Genomic DNA, 14,871 nt, shown 5'->3' on the forward strand with positions numbered 1-14,871 from the left:
CTCTGTGTAAGGAGGAAAGATCACAACAGACCTGACACACAAACCCTGTTACAACAGTACAATATGGAATTCCTCTTGACTTCATTACAATGAAAGTGTAGTCTATTATAAATATTTTAAAGAGACAAATAATTTTAAACACATATGGCCACACTGACTTAATTTTAACTTCATTAAGCCATATTAATTTTTAAAAACAAATTTGAATTAGTAATATAAAAATATTGCCATGTTATCAAAATCAATTACACATACATTAGGGAAAAGCAGTTTTATATATCTAGGGGTTTTGTTGTTTTTTTAAGAATTTTTTTTTTAATATTTATTTTTTAGTTATAGTTGGAAACAATACCTTTATTTATTTATTTATTTTTATGCGGTACTGAGGATCGAACCCAGGGCCTCACACGTGCTAGGCGAGCGCTCTACTGCTGAGCCACAACCCCAGCCCTATATCTAGTTTTAATTAGCACTTCAGCTGCATATTTCACATCCACTAGAAACAAAAACTTCTATTTGACTTTGCAAAGAAAATTCTTCAGAACCTTAACTTTCTTACTCAAAATGCTTCCAGAAAATGTTACATGCTTATTTTTCTTTTTACTTTAACATATCTATTTTCAAAAATAAGTGAAAACTTTTCTAAAAATTAAAAATAAAAATATATATTTACTTTTATTATTATAAAATTTCCATTAATGGGCTGGGGATGTGGCTCAAACGGTAGTGTGCTTGCCTGGCATGCATGTGGCCCAGGTTCGATCCTCAGCACCACATACAAAGATATTATATCGGCCAAAAACTAAAAAAATAAATATTAAAATCTCTCTCTCTCTCTCTCTCTCTCTCCTCTCTTATAAAAAAAAATTCCATTATAGCAAGTTCTATCACCAGTTACTGGACAATGCAACTCCTAACAAAGTAAAGAGGAACAAGAACACTTTTAAGCACTGAAATCAACTGAAGCTACCATAATAAAGTAGGGCTACCAAAACAATTTTTCCCTCAAAATGGTCAAAAACCTTGGAAATAAAATAATCAGCCAGGAGAACCCAGTGACTGAGACAAGAATGCTTCCCAGGGCAGATTAAATTGAATAATTAATTTATATTGTTCTCTAAATAAATACTTCAATCTCTTGGTCTAAGTAACCATGGAAACAAATAAGGAACACATAAATTTATAAACCTGGGCAAACTGTGTCTCTTTTGACAATCAAGGTACAGCTCCTAGGGGAACAGAATACCTTAATGTTGGTAAGCCTTGATTAAATACCAATATTTTTGCCACAGAGAAAGAAGGACCTCTATCCTGGTAGAGAATGCAAAGTATTAAAAGATGTAAGAGAACAACCAAATGCTGTGTATACACCTGGCCGGTACCCAGTTTTGGGTACCAGGGATTAAACCCAGGGGTGCATAACCACTGAGCCACATCCCCAGCCCTATCTTTTTTTTTTTTTTTTTGAGACACGGTCTATCCAAGTTGCTTAGGGCCTTGCTAAGTCACTGAGGCTGGCTACAAACTTATTTTTCTAGGTATGCTAACAGTATTGGTTTGGTTTTTCAGAGTCCTTTCTTTAAAGATACATACTTAAATATTTATAGATGCAAGAATGTAATGTCTGGGAACTGCTTCAAAATAAGTCAGTGGGGCTGCAATATAAAGGGAGCAAGATTAGCCATGATAATTGGTGAAGCTTAGTGACAATAAATGGTGATTCATTATACTATTTCCTATAAATTTGTATATAACATTTTCCATAGTAAAAGTTGTATATTTCTGCGGGGTAAGGGTGGCTACTGGGGACTGAACTCAAAGGCATTCAACCACTGAGCCACATCCCCAGCCCTATTTTGTATTTTATTTAGAGACAAGGTCTCACTGAGTTGCTTAGCACCTTGCCGTTGCTGAAGCTGGCTTTGAACTCACAGTCCTCATGTCTCAGCCTCCCAAACAGCTGGGATTACAGGCGTACACCACCCGCCTGGCTTCCATAGTAAAAGTTTTTTTAAAGCTAAGAAAAAATTGGGATGATTCTGTATATACTAACACCTACCTGTATCTTCAAATAATATAAAGTAAAAAACAAAGACAAACAAAACAACAGTGCCTTAAAATACATAAAGCAAGTTTCCTCCATTTGCTATGTAACTTGAGCAAGTTACTTAACTCTGAAGAGCAGTTTCCTCATGTATAAAGGAATACTATAGCTAGGGGTTGAGTTTAGTGGTAGAGCAAGTGCGCACCATGTGTGAGGCCCTGCGTTAAATCCCCATCACCCCCCCCCAAAAAAAAAAAAAAAAAAACAGAAATAAGACAGGCACAATGGCTCAGGCCTATAATCCCAGCTACTCAGGAGACTGATGCAGGAGGATTGCAAATTCAAAGCCAGCCTCAGCAATTTAACCATATCCTCAGCAACTTAATGAGACCGTCTCAAAATTTTAAACTACCAATACAAAAAAAGAGGAAAGAAGAAAGAAAAAATAAACTGTTGGGCCAGGGGTATAGCTCTGTGGTAACATACTTGCCTAGCATGCATGAGGTCTGGGTTCAATCCCTAGCACTGGAAAATAAATAAATAAATAAATTGGGAATACTAATAGTATCTACCTTATTGAATTGCTCTGAGGACTAAATACAATGTTTGTATAAAACACTTAATATAGTGTCTAATACATAACAATGACCCAGTAAGCATTAGCTATTATCACTTAAGTTCTTAAAAACCACAAACCCTATATTTTCTAAGTAAATGCACAGAAGAAGATCAGAAAGAAACACAACTAACTAAAAATAGCAATTACTTCTTAGATAGTAGGGAAATGCTGGGATTTTGGAGAGTTCAGAAAGAACTTCAAGCCTTCAGCCTTTTCATAATGTTCTCATTTTTTTTTTAATTGTAATGAGTTGGATGTGAGTTGGATGTTGTACATGCCTACAATCCTAGCTACACAGAAGGCTGAGGCAGGAGGATCACTTGAGCCCAGGAGTTTGAGACCAGCCTGGAAAGCACAGTGAGACCTCATTTCAGAAGAAAAAACAAATATTGATGCATGATTATGTAATTTAAATGAATCTAGAATATAAGTCCTTTAAGAACCAGGATGTCCCCTTCTCGGTCTATTCCCTAAAGCCCTAACAAGAGCATGCTACAGGGACACTGCTACATCGATGTTCATAGCAGCTCAATTCACGATAGCAAGACTGTGGAACCAGCCTAGATGCCCTTCAATAGATGAATGGATAAAAAAAAAAATGTGGCATTTATACACTATGGAGTATTACTCTGCATTAAAAAATGACAAAATCATAGAATTTGGAGGGAAATGGATGGCATTAGAGCAGATTATGCTAAGTGAAGCTAGTCAATCTTTAAAAAACAAATACCAAATGACTCCTTTGATATAAGGGGAGTAAACAAGGACAGGGTAGGGACGAAGAACTTGAGAAGAATATTTACATTAAACAGGGATGAGAGGTGGGAGGGAAAGGGAGTGAGAAGGGAAATTGCATGGAAATGGAAGGTGATCCTCAGGGTTATACAAAATGTCATATAAGAGGAAAGGAGGGGTAAGACAAGATAATACAAATGGAAGAAATGATTTACAGTAGAAGGGGTAGAGAGAGAAAAGGGGAGGGGAGGGGAGGGGAGGGGGGATAGTAGACAATAGGACAGACAGCAGAATACATCAGACACTAGAAAGGCAATATGTCAATCAATGGAAGGGTAACTGATGTGATACAGCAATTTGTATACGGGGTAAAAGCGGGAGTTCATAATCCACTTGAATCAAACCGTGTAATATGATGTATTAAGAACTATGTAATGTTATGAACGACCAATAAAAAAAAATAAAAAAAATAAAGTAACAGAAAAATAAAAAAAAAAAAAAAAAAGAACCAGGATGTCTTATTCAACTTCATACTTCTAGCCCCTTAAACTGTACGTGGCTCCTAGTAGGACAATCACTTAGCACTCTATGTTGAACAGAGCTGTTCAAAATATTGAGCCAGGGGTCTGTGGCTGTGTGAGGCACTAGGTTCAATCCTCAGCACCACATAAAAATAAATAAGTAAAATAAAGGCATTGTATCCATCTACAACAACAACAACAACAAAATATCGAGCCAGGGACCAGAAGAAGGGAAGGAGCAGACAAGAATGAGGTTTAGGAGAGGAAGACCACTAGTAGAAAGAAGAGTAGAGGGACCTAAAGAAAGAAAGGGTGGGGAAACATTTCTTCTTTAGAGGTCTTAATTTTGGGTAGTTGTTAAAGTATTTTTGCAGGTAATATGAAAGCAGTACTAGAAAAAGAGCTACTGAATACAGCAACATTGATTTGGTGATGTAAAGCCTCTTCTCATCTCTGTCTTCCACCTTCCCTGAGCCATATCCAGGATCCTAGGTTTTCCAATCTCTTCTATGTGGTACCTCCACATTTCTTGTTTTTAACCTGCCCATATTTCCCTGCCCCTTCTGGGTAACTGCATGCTAATTTTCCTTTAAAATATGTCTCCTTCCCCCACTCTTGGTTTACACAAGTGATTCAAGTGGGGCTTACTCATCAGTTCCAGGAGTAAGATTTCAAACCAAAATCTAGCTAATGAGACAACTGCATCTCTCTGGTTCATGCTTTAGGGTGGGGGTGGGAAAGAATAATTCCTAGACTTATTCTAGAAAATAGGAAAGAAAGACTGAGAATGTAGCTCTGTGGTACACTGCCTGCTTAACATGTGTGAAGCCCAAAAATGTGTTTCTTCCAGTTCTAGAAGCCTAATATTGGCCATAGCAAGAATTTCAAGGGAAGATGCTTTCAGACATTTCCACACTACTAAGCAAGAGCTAGACAGAACAGGAAGATAGTAATTAAAAAGAAGAAAAAGTGACATATATAAAGAATGAATCATAAGTCTTTCAGGTCTGTGTCTTGGTATTTCAGAGCTTATGGTTGGACTATTCCTTTTTGGGTCCTGACTAGGCAACTGCAGGTTCAGAATAAAATTCTGCAAACACCTGCCACAGTCTCTCAAGTCTTCCAGCTTTAGACTATAGCTATATCTCTTCTCAAAACCTTGCAGCATTGGGAGAAATTACCTCTTGTGTTGATATTTCTGAATACAGAGATTTGTGAAGGTCTTTGGCTGCATGTCTCAAGAATGTGATTAATTGAATATGTGTACAAAATCATAAACACATATTAACATCTTAGTTGCTTTATTATGTCCAACATTAGCTGCGGGGAGACAAGGGACTCAGATGCTACTCAGGGGGGTGGAGGAGGAATCCTCACCTCAACTTGGAAAAGAAGAAAAAGGACAAAAAACTAGTTTTGACTGGGTGAGGTGGCGCATACCTGTAATTCCAGCAGCTCGGGAGAATTGAAAGTTCAAAGCCAACCTCAGCAATTTAGCGAGGCCCTAAGAAACTTAGTGAGACCCTGTTTCAAAAGATTAAAAAGGGCTGGGGATGTGGCTCAGCGAGTGCCTCTGGGTTCAATTCCTGGTACCAAAACAGATAGACAACAAAACTAGCTTTTATTTGGTTCTCCATGTGTTGGGCATAGATTACATAACACTTTGTTCAATCTTTGTAACATTCCTTTGTGCTAGTTGTAGTATCCCTTATAAGACAGATAAGAAAACAGACTCCAAAGGCAAACCACACTATAAAAAAGGAGTCAAATGAGGATTCAAATCCAGGTTAGACTACAAAGTCCATGGAGGCTCCAGCTACATTCTGCTGCCTCATGAAGGAAAAGAATTGCATCCAGTTAACACATTCTAGGAAAACTATGTAGCTAGGAGGAAATTAAATGGATAGACTCATACTCCATAAATCAGTCATCCAAAAGAAAGCACAGAAATGTAAAAGAAACAGTTTATATATTATTTGATCTATTTAAATTACAAGTTCAATCATTCTACTTCCAAAAGGAAAGACAAAAGTCCTCCAGTGGTTTCCATGCTGCTCCTAGAAAAAAAAAAAAAAATTCAAACTCTTCTTCATGGCCTATTCACAAGGTCCTACTTGATGTGGCTCCTTCTACTTAATCTCTAACCAGTCAGCCCCCTCACTCACCGATACTTTTGGCTCTCTGGCCTCCTTTCTATTTGTTAAACATACCAAAAGCTTTTCTACTTCTAAGCCTGTGCACATGTGAGTCATCTGGAAGTCTCTCCATCACCCCACCTTTACTTAACCTTTCAATTCTCAACTCTAACTTCACTTCCTCAGGGGCCTTACTGACCACCCTCTTGCAAAATGTTGAAAAATAGAACCTTTCATCATTCTGTTTATTTTCTTACTGTATTTGTCACAATCTATTGTTATCCTTTTAGCCTCAATCCTCCAACATGAGGACCTCTCTTCACTGAACTCCTCTTTCTTATCCTAATCATCACTGAATTCCTCTATCTTATCTCCATAAAGGTAGGCCTTTACACAGTATATAGCATGGCACATATAGGCAATTAAAATGTATTGATTAGGGCTGGGCACGGTGGGGCATGTCTATAATCCCAATAACCCTGTAGGCTGAGGCAGGAGGAAAACAAGTTGAGGCTAGCAAGACCATATCTCAATATTAAAAAGTTCGGGGATATAGCTCAATAGTAAAGTACGCTTAGGCTAAATTTCAGTACAGTAAAAAAAAAAAAAAAAAAAAAAAAAGATAAAAAAAAATACTGATTGGTAATAGAATATAACAGAGCATTTAATAATAACACTAAATTTCTTATCAATCATTTCTCAATCCTTCTTAAATGATTTAAGGATAAAGTTTCACTATAGTGCTAATCTGTCCTTAATGCCTAACACTTTTTTAAAAATATTTTTTTAGGGCTGGGGATGTGGCTCAAGCAGTAGCATGCTCGCCTGGCATGTGGCGGCCTGGGTTCGATCCTCAGCACCACATACCAACAAAGATGTTGTATCCGCCGAGAACTAAAAAATAAATATTAAAAAAAAAATTCTCTCTCTCTCTCTTTGAAAAAAAAATATTTTTTTAGTTGTAGATAGACACAATATCTTTATTTTATTTATTTATTTATTTTTATGTGGTGCTAAGGATCAAACCCAGTGCTAAGGATCAAACCCACATATGCTAGGCAAGCGCTCCACAACTGAGCCACAACCCCAGCCCCAATGCCTAACACTAAAAAAATAAAAATAAATAAGAACACTATATAGTTTACAAGTACTTCCTTAAATAAAGCTAAAAGTTATCATCCTCAATTCCTATATTCTAAAGAATTGACAAAAACCCTTATCAGGAATGGCTAATAAAACCAGTTTATGCTGAGAAGCCCTGTTTGAGCTTCAAGTTTTGGATTAACAAGTTCTTACTTTTTAATTGGCTCAAACCTTAATATACAAACATTCAGACTATTTTTATTTTCCTCTTTTTCTCTCAAACAAGTTAATGACCTACTATATCTCCTTCCATACCATTCTCAATGCTCATTAAATCAAACACAAACATATATATGTAAATATACATACTAAAAGCATATGAAGGGCTGGGGATGTAGCTCAGTGGTAGAGACGCCCGCCTTGCACATGTGAGGCACTGGGTTCAATCCTCAGCACCACATAAAAATAAATAAAAGATATTAAAAAAAAAAAAAAAAAAAAAATATATATATATATATATATATATATGAAATTACTTTGCTTCACAAAACACAAAACAAAATCATGTTACACATGCTTCTTTTCATATTTCCTTACTTACTAGTACATTAGAAATTCCTCTAAATCAGCAGCAATAGGTTTCATTCTTGGTAGTATCTGCATCTCCATAGTATACTTATTCCACAATTTTTCTACCATCCTCCCCTAATAGCGTTTGTTTCTTTTTTGAGAAAAAAATGATTGTTGCAATTAACAATGCATATATTCTTATATGCATTTTTATTTCTCTGGGATAAATATTCTAGGAAACATGTATGAAGACAAGAATAGTGTGGGGCTGGGGATGTGGCTCAAGCGGTAGCACGCTCGCCTGGCATGCATGCAACACGGGTTCGATCCTCAGCACCACATACAAACAAAGATGCTGTGTCCGCCAAAAACTAAAAAATAAATATTAAAAAAATCTCTCTCTCTCTCTCTCTCTCTCTCTCTCCTCTCTCTCTCTCTCTTTAAAAAAAAAAAAAAAGAATGGTGTGAATATACTTTGTATACAACCAGAGATATGAAAAATTGTGCTCTATATGTGTAATATGAATTGTAATGCATTCTGTTGTCATATATAACAAATTAAAATAAAATATGTTTAAAAATTCTAAGAAGGGGCTGGGGATGTGGCTCAAGTGGTAGCGCGCTCGCCCTCCATGCGTGCGGCCCGGGTTCGATCCTCAGCACCACATACCAACAAAGATGTTGTGTCCGCTGAGAACTAAAAAATAAAAATATTAAAAAAAAAAAAAAAAAAATTCTAAGAAGAAGATTTCTTTGTTCAAATTATTATTTTTTTCTTTGTTTCTTTGCTATCCTACAGATTACACCCAGAGCTTCCCACATGCTAGGCAAGCACTCTACCTCTAAGATACATAGCCAGCATATTTACTTTTTATTTTAAACTATTGCCAGATTGCTTTAAAAAGAGTCTTTTGTTTCCACAAATACTGTATAAGAGTCCCTTTTTCTCCACATTTGGCCTCTGTAGATATTATCATCCTTTTATACTTGATAATCTTTTTGTAACTCTAACATTATGGCATACATCCCAAACTTTTGAGAAGGTAGCCCTAATGTATATGTCAATAAAGAGAAAGAATCCCCTGGTTAAAAAGCCCTGTTTAATTTCCTTCTAAACTTCATCCTACTGCCAAACATAAGTAAATGTATAGTATGTAAACAAATATTGACAATATAAGAGTACATTTATTTCCACTAATAATTATGTCATCATAAAAACCCTAAAGAGAAAATGTTCTTTGCTTTATATTAGCATCATCTCCTTCCTACTTAATCTTTAAATAAACAAGAAAGAAAAAAAATGCATTTTCATAACTTTATATGGGATATGATCTTCACTGTTACATTGGTGCTAGTGAATAAAAGAACAGAATCAAAATATTTGAATTCTATCTTTCAGTAAATTTTTGGTCTAGTATCTATAGTTGTACCATCTTAAAGTGTTGCTTTTACCATATAACACTAATAAATGAACAACAGAAAGTCTATCTATTTAAAAAAAAGTTTAAGAAATCTTAAAAAATCATTCACTGAAGAGTTTTTAAAAACCTACTTTGCCAGAAAGCACAGACAAGATCAACCGTTCATTCTGAAATTTGTCAGGCTTATAACAAACAGCCTGTCACATTTCTGTTGTCCCTACCTTCCCTGCATCTTCACTGCTTTTATTGTATCCTTTTGCTACTGTATACTTCTGATGTAGCAAAACTAGGTCAATGATAGTGTGTGGGTGAGAAAGGTAAAAGAAGAAAGAGATAAATCAAAAAATGACAGTTTTAAGGGTGGTAATAGTAAAATGTTAGTTTGACAACTGGTTGTAAAATTATAGCACAGTAGAACACATAAGAATTCATTTTTTGTACTCCAGTTGCATGAACTTGGGGGTTGGGGGTACACTGGGAAAAAGCAGAATCCTAGTAAATTTTTTTTTTAACAGAAAATACAGTTTATTGGCTGGGCACAGTGGCCCATGTCCATAATCCCAGTTACTACAGTGTCTAAGACGGGAGGATTGCAAGTTCAAGGCCAGTCTGGGCAACTTAGCAAGTTTCTGTCTCCAAATAAAATTTGAAAAAGGCCTGTGGGCTGTGGGTGTTGTTCAGTGGCAGTGTGCTTGCCTAGCATGCTCAAGATGCTGGGTTTGATCCCCAGCACCACAAAAAAAAAAAGAAAGAAAACATAGCTCATCAAATTTTGAGAAGCAATAAAGAACACAGAAAAAAAAATGAACTATTTCTCATTTCTCTATAAAAATGTTTTACTCTTACAAAGCCCTCCTCACAAACCTATATATAATTCCACTAAACATGAATACATCCGTACTTTCAAAAAGGAACATTTAATTGTTTTACACAACAAAAGAGTTTTGAGCCATACTAGTGTAAAGTTAGACAGTTATTATCACAGATCTAAATTTTACAAAGCTTTCAACTGTATTCTAAAATTTAAAATTAAATCTTCTCTGTAGTCTTTTTTTTTAATTATACATGACAGTATAATGTATTTTGACATATCATACATACATGGCGTATAACTTCTCATTTTTGTAGGTGTACTCTGTAGCCTTTAGTTGAAATGGCCCTAAACTCAAATAATCCCCAAATCTTACCAAAACCAAACCATACTGATAACGATTTATATGTTAAGCTTTGATTTAACATTTTTTGTGAAACTCCAACCTTAAATTTTCATGGGACTATTATCCCTAGTTCTCCTCCACCTCCTTCCTACTTCAATTATGAACATTGTGTATAAATCAGCTTTTGATCCTGTCCTGCTTATTTCGCATTTAACTCTCATAACTACAAGGATTCATCTATCACCTGTATAAATTTGTATCTGTTCAAACCTGACTTTAACTTAATGGGTCACATTTATTTAGCAATCAAATTTAACCCTATCTGACAAAAAAAAAAAAATCCCCAAATAAATGCCTAATAAACTAACACCTATCTTATAAAATGCCAGGTACACTATTTCTTCTTTACTTCCATATATAATACCAAATCAATAGATTCTTCCCTTACAAAGTCCCTGGTATTGTCCTTCCTTTCCATTACCCAGTCATCAGCCACTCTAGGTCATTATCTCCCACATGTATTATTTCAATAGCCTCTTAGCTGATCGCCTCACTTACTTCCAATCTCTCTACACTTTATCCAACATACACAAAGAGCTGCCAGAATTCACCACTTCAATTTGCCCACTCAGAAACCCACAGTGCCTCCCTACTGTTTCAAATCCAAACTCCTTGCCAACTGTTCTAGGTAGTTATAGCATAAAGGCACTTTTTTATTTCATCACCTAAGTAACCAGGTTTTTTTTTTTTAACTTCTTAACAAAGTTGCCATTAGTCCCTGACATGCCTATCTTTCAAAAATCATCACATTTCAAAATCTTATATACAAGTATAGTATAAGGGTTAAGATTATAGGTTCTGTAGTTTGATTTGAACTCTGGTCTCTACCACTTATAAATTAAGGGACATTAACAAAGTCATTTAACTTCATCTACATAACAAGAATACTAAACCTCAGAAGTTATGAAAATTAACATACCATCCTTAGAGTACTGGGTCAATGTACAGCACACTCTAAATAATCAGTATCTCTTAACCACTGTCATCATTGTATGGCTACTCTGTTCTAGGCAAGCCAGTCTGATTGCTCTACCACAGGCTTTGCATTTGCCTTCACTATTCTCAATAGCTTCAACCCTAAACAGAGATGAAATAGGCCTCAGAGAGAGGCTAGTCCAACCACATGCCCATCATCATTCATGACCTAGCTCAATTCTCTGCTTCAATTAATCTATTTAGTATTTATTAATGAATAATAGAATACAAGTGCCCAGCACACAGAAAATAGTCCTCAATCTGCTGGGTAAATATTTTAAGTGCTAAAGAAATACATAGTTAGCATGTATTTTTGTCTTCTATTAAATCTAAAATATTAATAGAACATATATGCATGTGTAATAAATAATTTTTTTGGAAAAATACTTGAAAGTTGCCTAATATAATACTTGGAACTGTCCTCCTGTTGATCCAACTAGCTATATTTTATCTTCCTAGCAGTTTTAGCTTTCCTGAAGATAAATGTCTTCATGTTCTTATTTATTAATAATGCTTGAGACAATGCTTTATGCTTAGGGCTACATATGCAATTATAAATTCTACAAATTATCAGTATGAAAATAAAATTAGAGTCAACATCAAAATAATTTGTAAGGGACTGGTAAGGCTCACTGGCAGGGTGCTTGCGTAGCATGCCTGAGGCCCTAGATTTGATCCCCAGTATTGCAAAATAATATGTAAAGAGATAGTGACAGTATATGCAAAACATTAAATGAAAAAGTAAGATTTAAAAGTTGTCAAAGAGGTAGGCTGAGTCCTGGCCTCTCTCTTTGTAGCTTCAAGCCCTCCCATCATCACAACCACCACCAACACCACTCTTCAAAAACAAAAACAATCAATATAGAATCACAGATTTTTTTCCCCTATACAATTTTTAAAGCTGGAAGAACCTCAATTCCAATTCCGTTATGGCCCACTAAATCTCACGAGAAGATAAAACTCAAAAAGCTTAGATAATTATTCTAAGCATACAACAACAGCCAGGTAGATGTGGACCTGGGAATTACCTGGACCAATGCACTTTTCAGTACATCCTGCAACATTCTAACTGATTTCCTCCACGCTATTCTAATATAGAAAATAAAATTAACCGTATCATAGGAATTCCTCATAAAACATCGAGTATAATTATATGCTATGTTAATACTGATATAATTTTGGGTATTCTCAAGAATACTTGTGAAAAATAAAAATTTCAGGCCACAAATGGAGCAATTCTATCACAATTATTTTTGTTCTAGAAAAGATACTTCCCTTAGTATATTTTATAAAATTTAATATTCTCATTTTTCCTAATTGTTTTTCAGTGTGGTGATCAAACCCAGGGCACATGCTAGGCAAGTATATTATATTCTATCACTGAGCTACATCCCCAGCCTTTACTAATTCTTCTTCATGAACTATACATATGGATGGTCATCTATGCAGCCTCTTTCCCAACAATAGTTTAAGTAAACCACATGTCTCAGATAAAAATGTCATCTATTCCAGGCACATCAGAGTATGTTAGAATCTGTTCCTAATATAGAATCACAGACTTTTAGAATTGGAAGGAACCTTGGAGGTCACCTTTCATTTTACAGAGGAAAATAATACCCAGCAGGAATCTGTCCAAGGTTAAAGTGTCTACACAAGAACCCAGATCCAGAATAGAAATTCTCAAAAGAAGATTTCAGAAAAAAATACAATATTAAAAAAAAAACACACACACACACTAGCTTCTTTCCCTTTACATTTACTTCTTAAGCTTAATTTCCTACATAGGAAATTTTTGAAATTAAGAAAGCAAAACAAAAAACTAAGCCTACCCCCTTTTTTTTTTTTTCCTTTTAATTCTACAGGCAAGTCTCTGATCCTAAAAGCTTATCAGAAGTTAAGGTGGATCCTTGCAAGAATTTTAGGCAGCAACTTTTTGTTTTGTTTTTGGGTACCAGAGATTGAATCCAGAGGTGATTTTCCACTGAACCACATCCCCAGAACTTTTTTATTTTTTTTTAGTTGTTGATAGACCTTTATTATTTTTATTTATTTATATGCAGTGCTGAAAATCAAACCCAGTGCCTCACACATGCCAGGCAAGAGTGCTACAGATGAGCCCCAGCTCCAGCTCCTCCCCAGCCCTTTTTTATTTTTTGAGAAAGGGTCTCACTAAATTGCTGAGCTGGCTTTGAATTTGTAATCCTCCTACCTCAGCCTCCCAGTCACTGGGATTACAGGCATGTACCACTGCACCTGGCAAGACAACATTTTGGAATAAAACCCCCAAAGGCCTATGTTATAATATAAATAAGTAGAGGGGGAAAACACACAAATTAAGAATACCTACAGTAGCCTTATATCTGTAATCTACATGGAGGATTGTTTTTAAGTAGAAAAACTTTATAAAACATGCAGCTTTCAAAGAAGAATTAGTCACTATACCTCTCAATTATATAAGAATGTCTATACATTTTGAATTTTTTTATTAGCCTCAGTACTTAGGAGAAGCTGGAAGTTCTTTTTAGTCTACTTTTACACCGCTTAAGTCATATTAAAAAAAAAAAAAAACCACACATTAATTTAAGGAATTTTTTTTTCTTTTTTAAAGACAAGGTCTCCCTATGTCATCCAAGTAATTCTACTGTCTCAGCCTCCCAAGTAACTAGGATTACAGATGCTCGGTTTAAGGCCTGAGGAAAATATCTTAACAACCCTTAATATAAAGGAAAACCCTCAGTCAAACATCAACAAGAGAAAAATAAATTATATTGTCTAGCAATGTAAGAATACATGAAAATAGACTATTCCTCAGCGTTAAGGCTTCAAATGAACTACTGATTACACCTTTTTGTTTTTTCAATGAAACATGAATTACATAATTTACCTGTAGGAATATGTTTCTTAACTCATGAGGATCACCTCGCTTAGTTGTCTGCACCTGTAAGGAAAAAAAAAAAAGAAAAAAAAGCTAGTTAATGCTTCACTAAAGGTCACACAATCTCCAGATTAGAGTTCACAATTGCTAACAATCAATGCTCTTATCTTTTATAAGGGCATTTAGTCTAAAACAACCCAAAAGCCCTAACTGCTGATAACAACTGTCAAATTTGAGATCTGTCACTACAGGGTGGAAAGGCGGGTGTGAATAGCCTGGGATATAGCAAATTACACACAGTGCTTCCTCTGAACTGAAAAGGGAAGAAAATGAATATCACTCTTTATTTTACTCCACAACACAGTAGCAACCACCAACCTTGAAATCAAGAGGCCTGCAAGAGTGGAGCAACAGGATAGTCAAAACACCTAAATTAATGGCATGGATTAGCAGCCTTTCTTCCCATTGGAAAGAAATAATAACAAAGATCTCAGCGCCCCTCTAGTTCCCCATCTAACCTAAAACACGAGAGCTGCCACCAGTACAAATGCTTTCAACATCCTGCAACCTCCAACGCAAATGTCAACCATTGCTCTCCGCAGTATTGAGGCCCCAAATTACTCAGTACTCACCCCCTCCCCCACCGCAATACACGGATGCCCTAGGTATCCCCGGC

General features: G+C 35.7%; 1 protein-coding gene across 1 annotated transcript in view; it reads right to left on the bottom strand.

Moving 5' to 3' along the window:
* The window catches only part of Slc25a12 (solute carrier family 25 member 12), an 84,207-nt gene that overhangs the window by 68,783 nt on the left and 553 nt on the right, over window positions 1-14,871 (bottom strand). Inside the window, exon 2 of the mRNA XM_026389513.2 lies at window positions 14,205-14,258. Within this exon, the coding sequence (XP_026245298.1) occupies window positions 14,205-14,258 (54 nt within the window). The remainder of the gene's footprint in view (window positions 1-14,204; window positions 14,259-14,871) is intronic.

This window comes from Urocitellus parryii, chromosome 1 (genome assembly GCF_045843805.1).
Source record: "Urocitellus parryii isolate mUroPar1 chromosome 1, mUroPar1.hap1, whole genome shotgun sequence".
In the NCBI taxonomy this organism is placed as follows: Eukaryota; Metazoa; Chordata; class Mammalia; order Rodentia; family Sciuridae; genus Urocitellus; species Urocitellus parryii.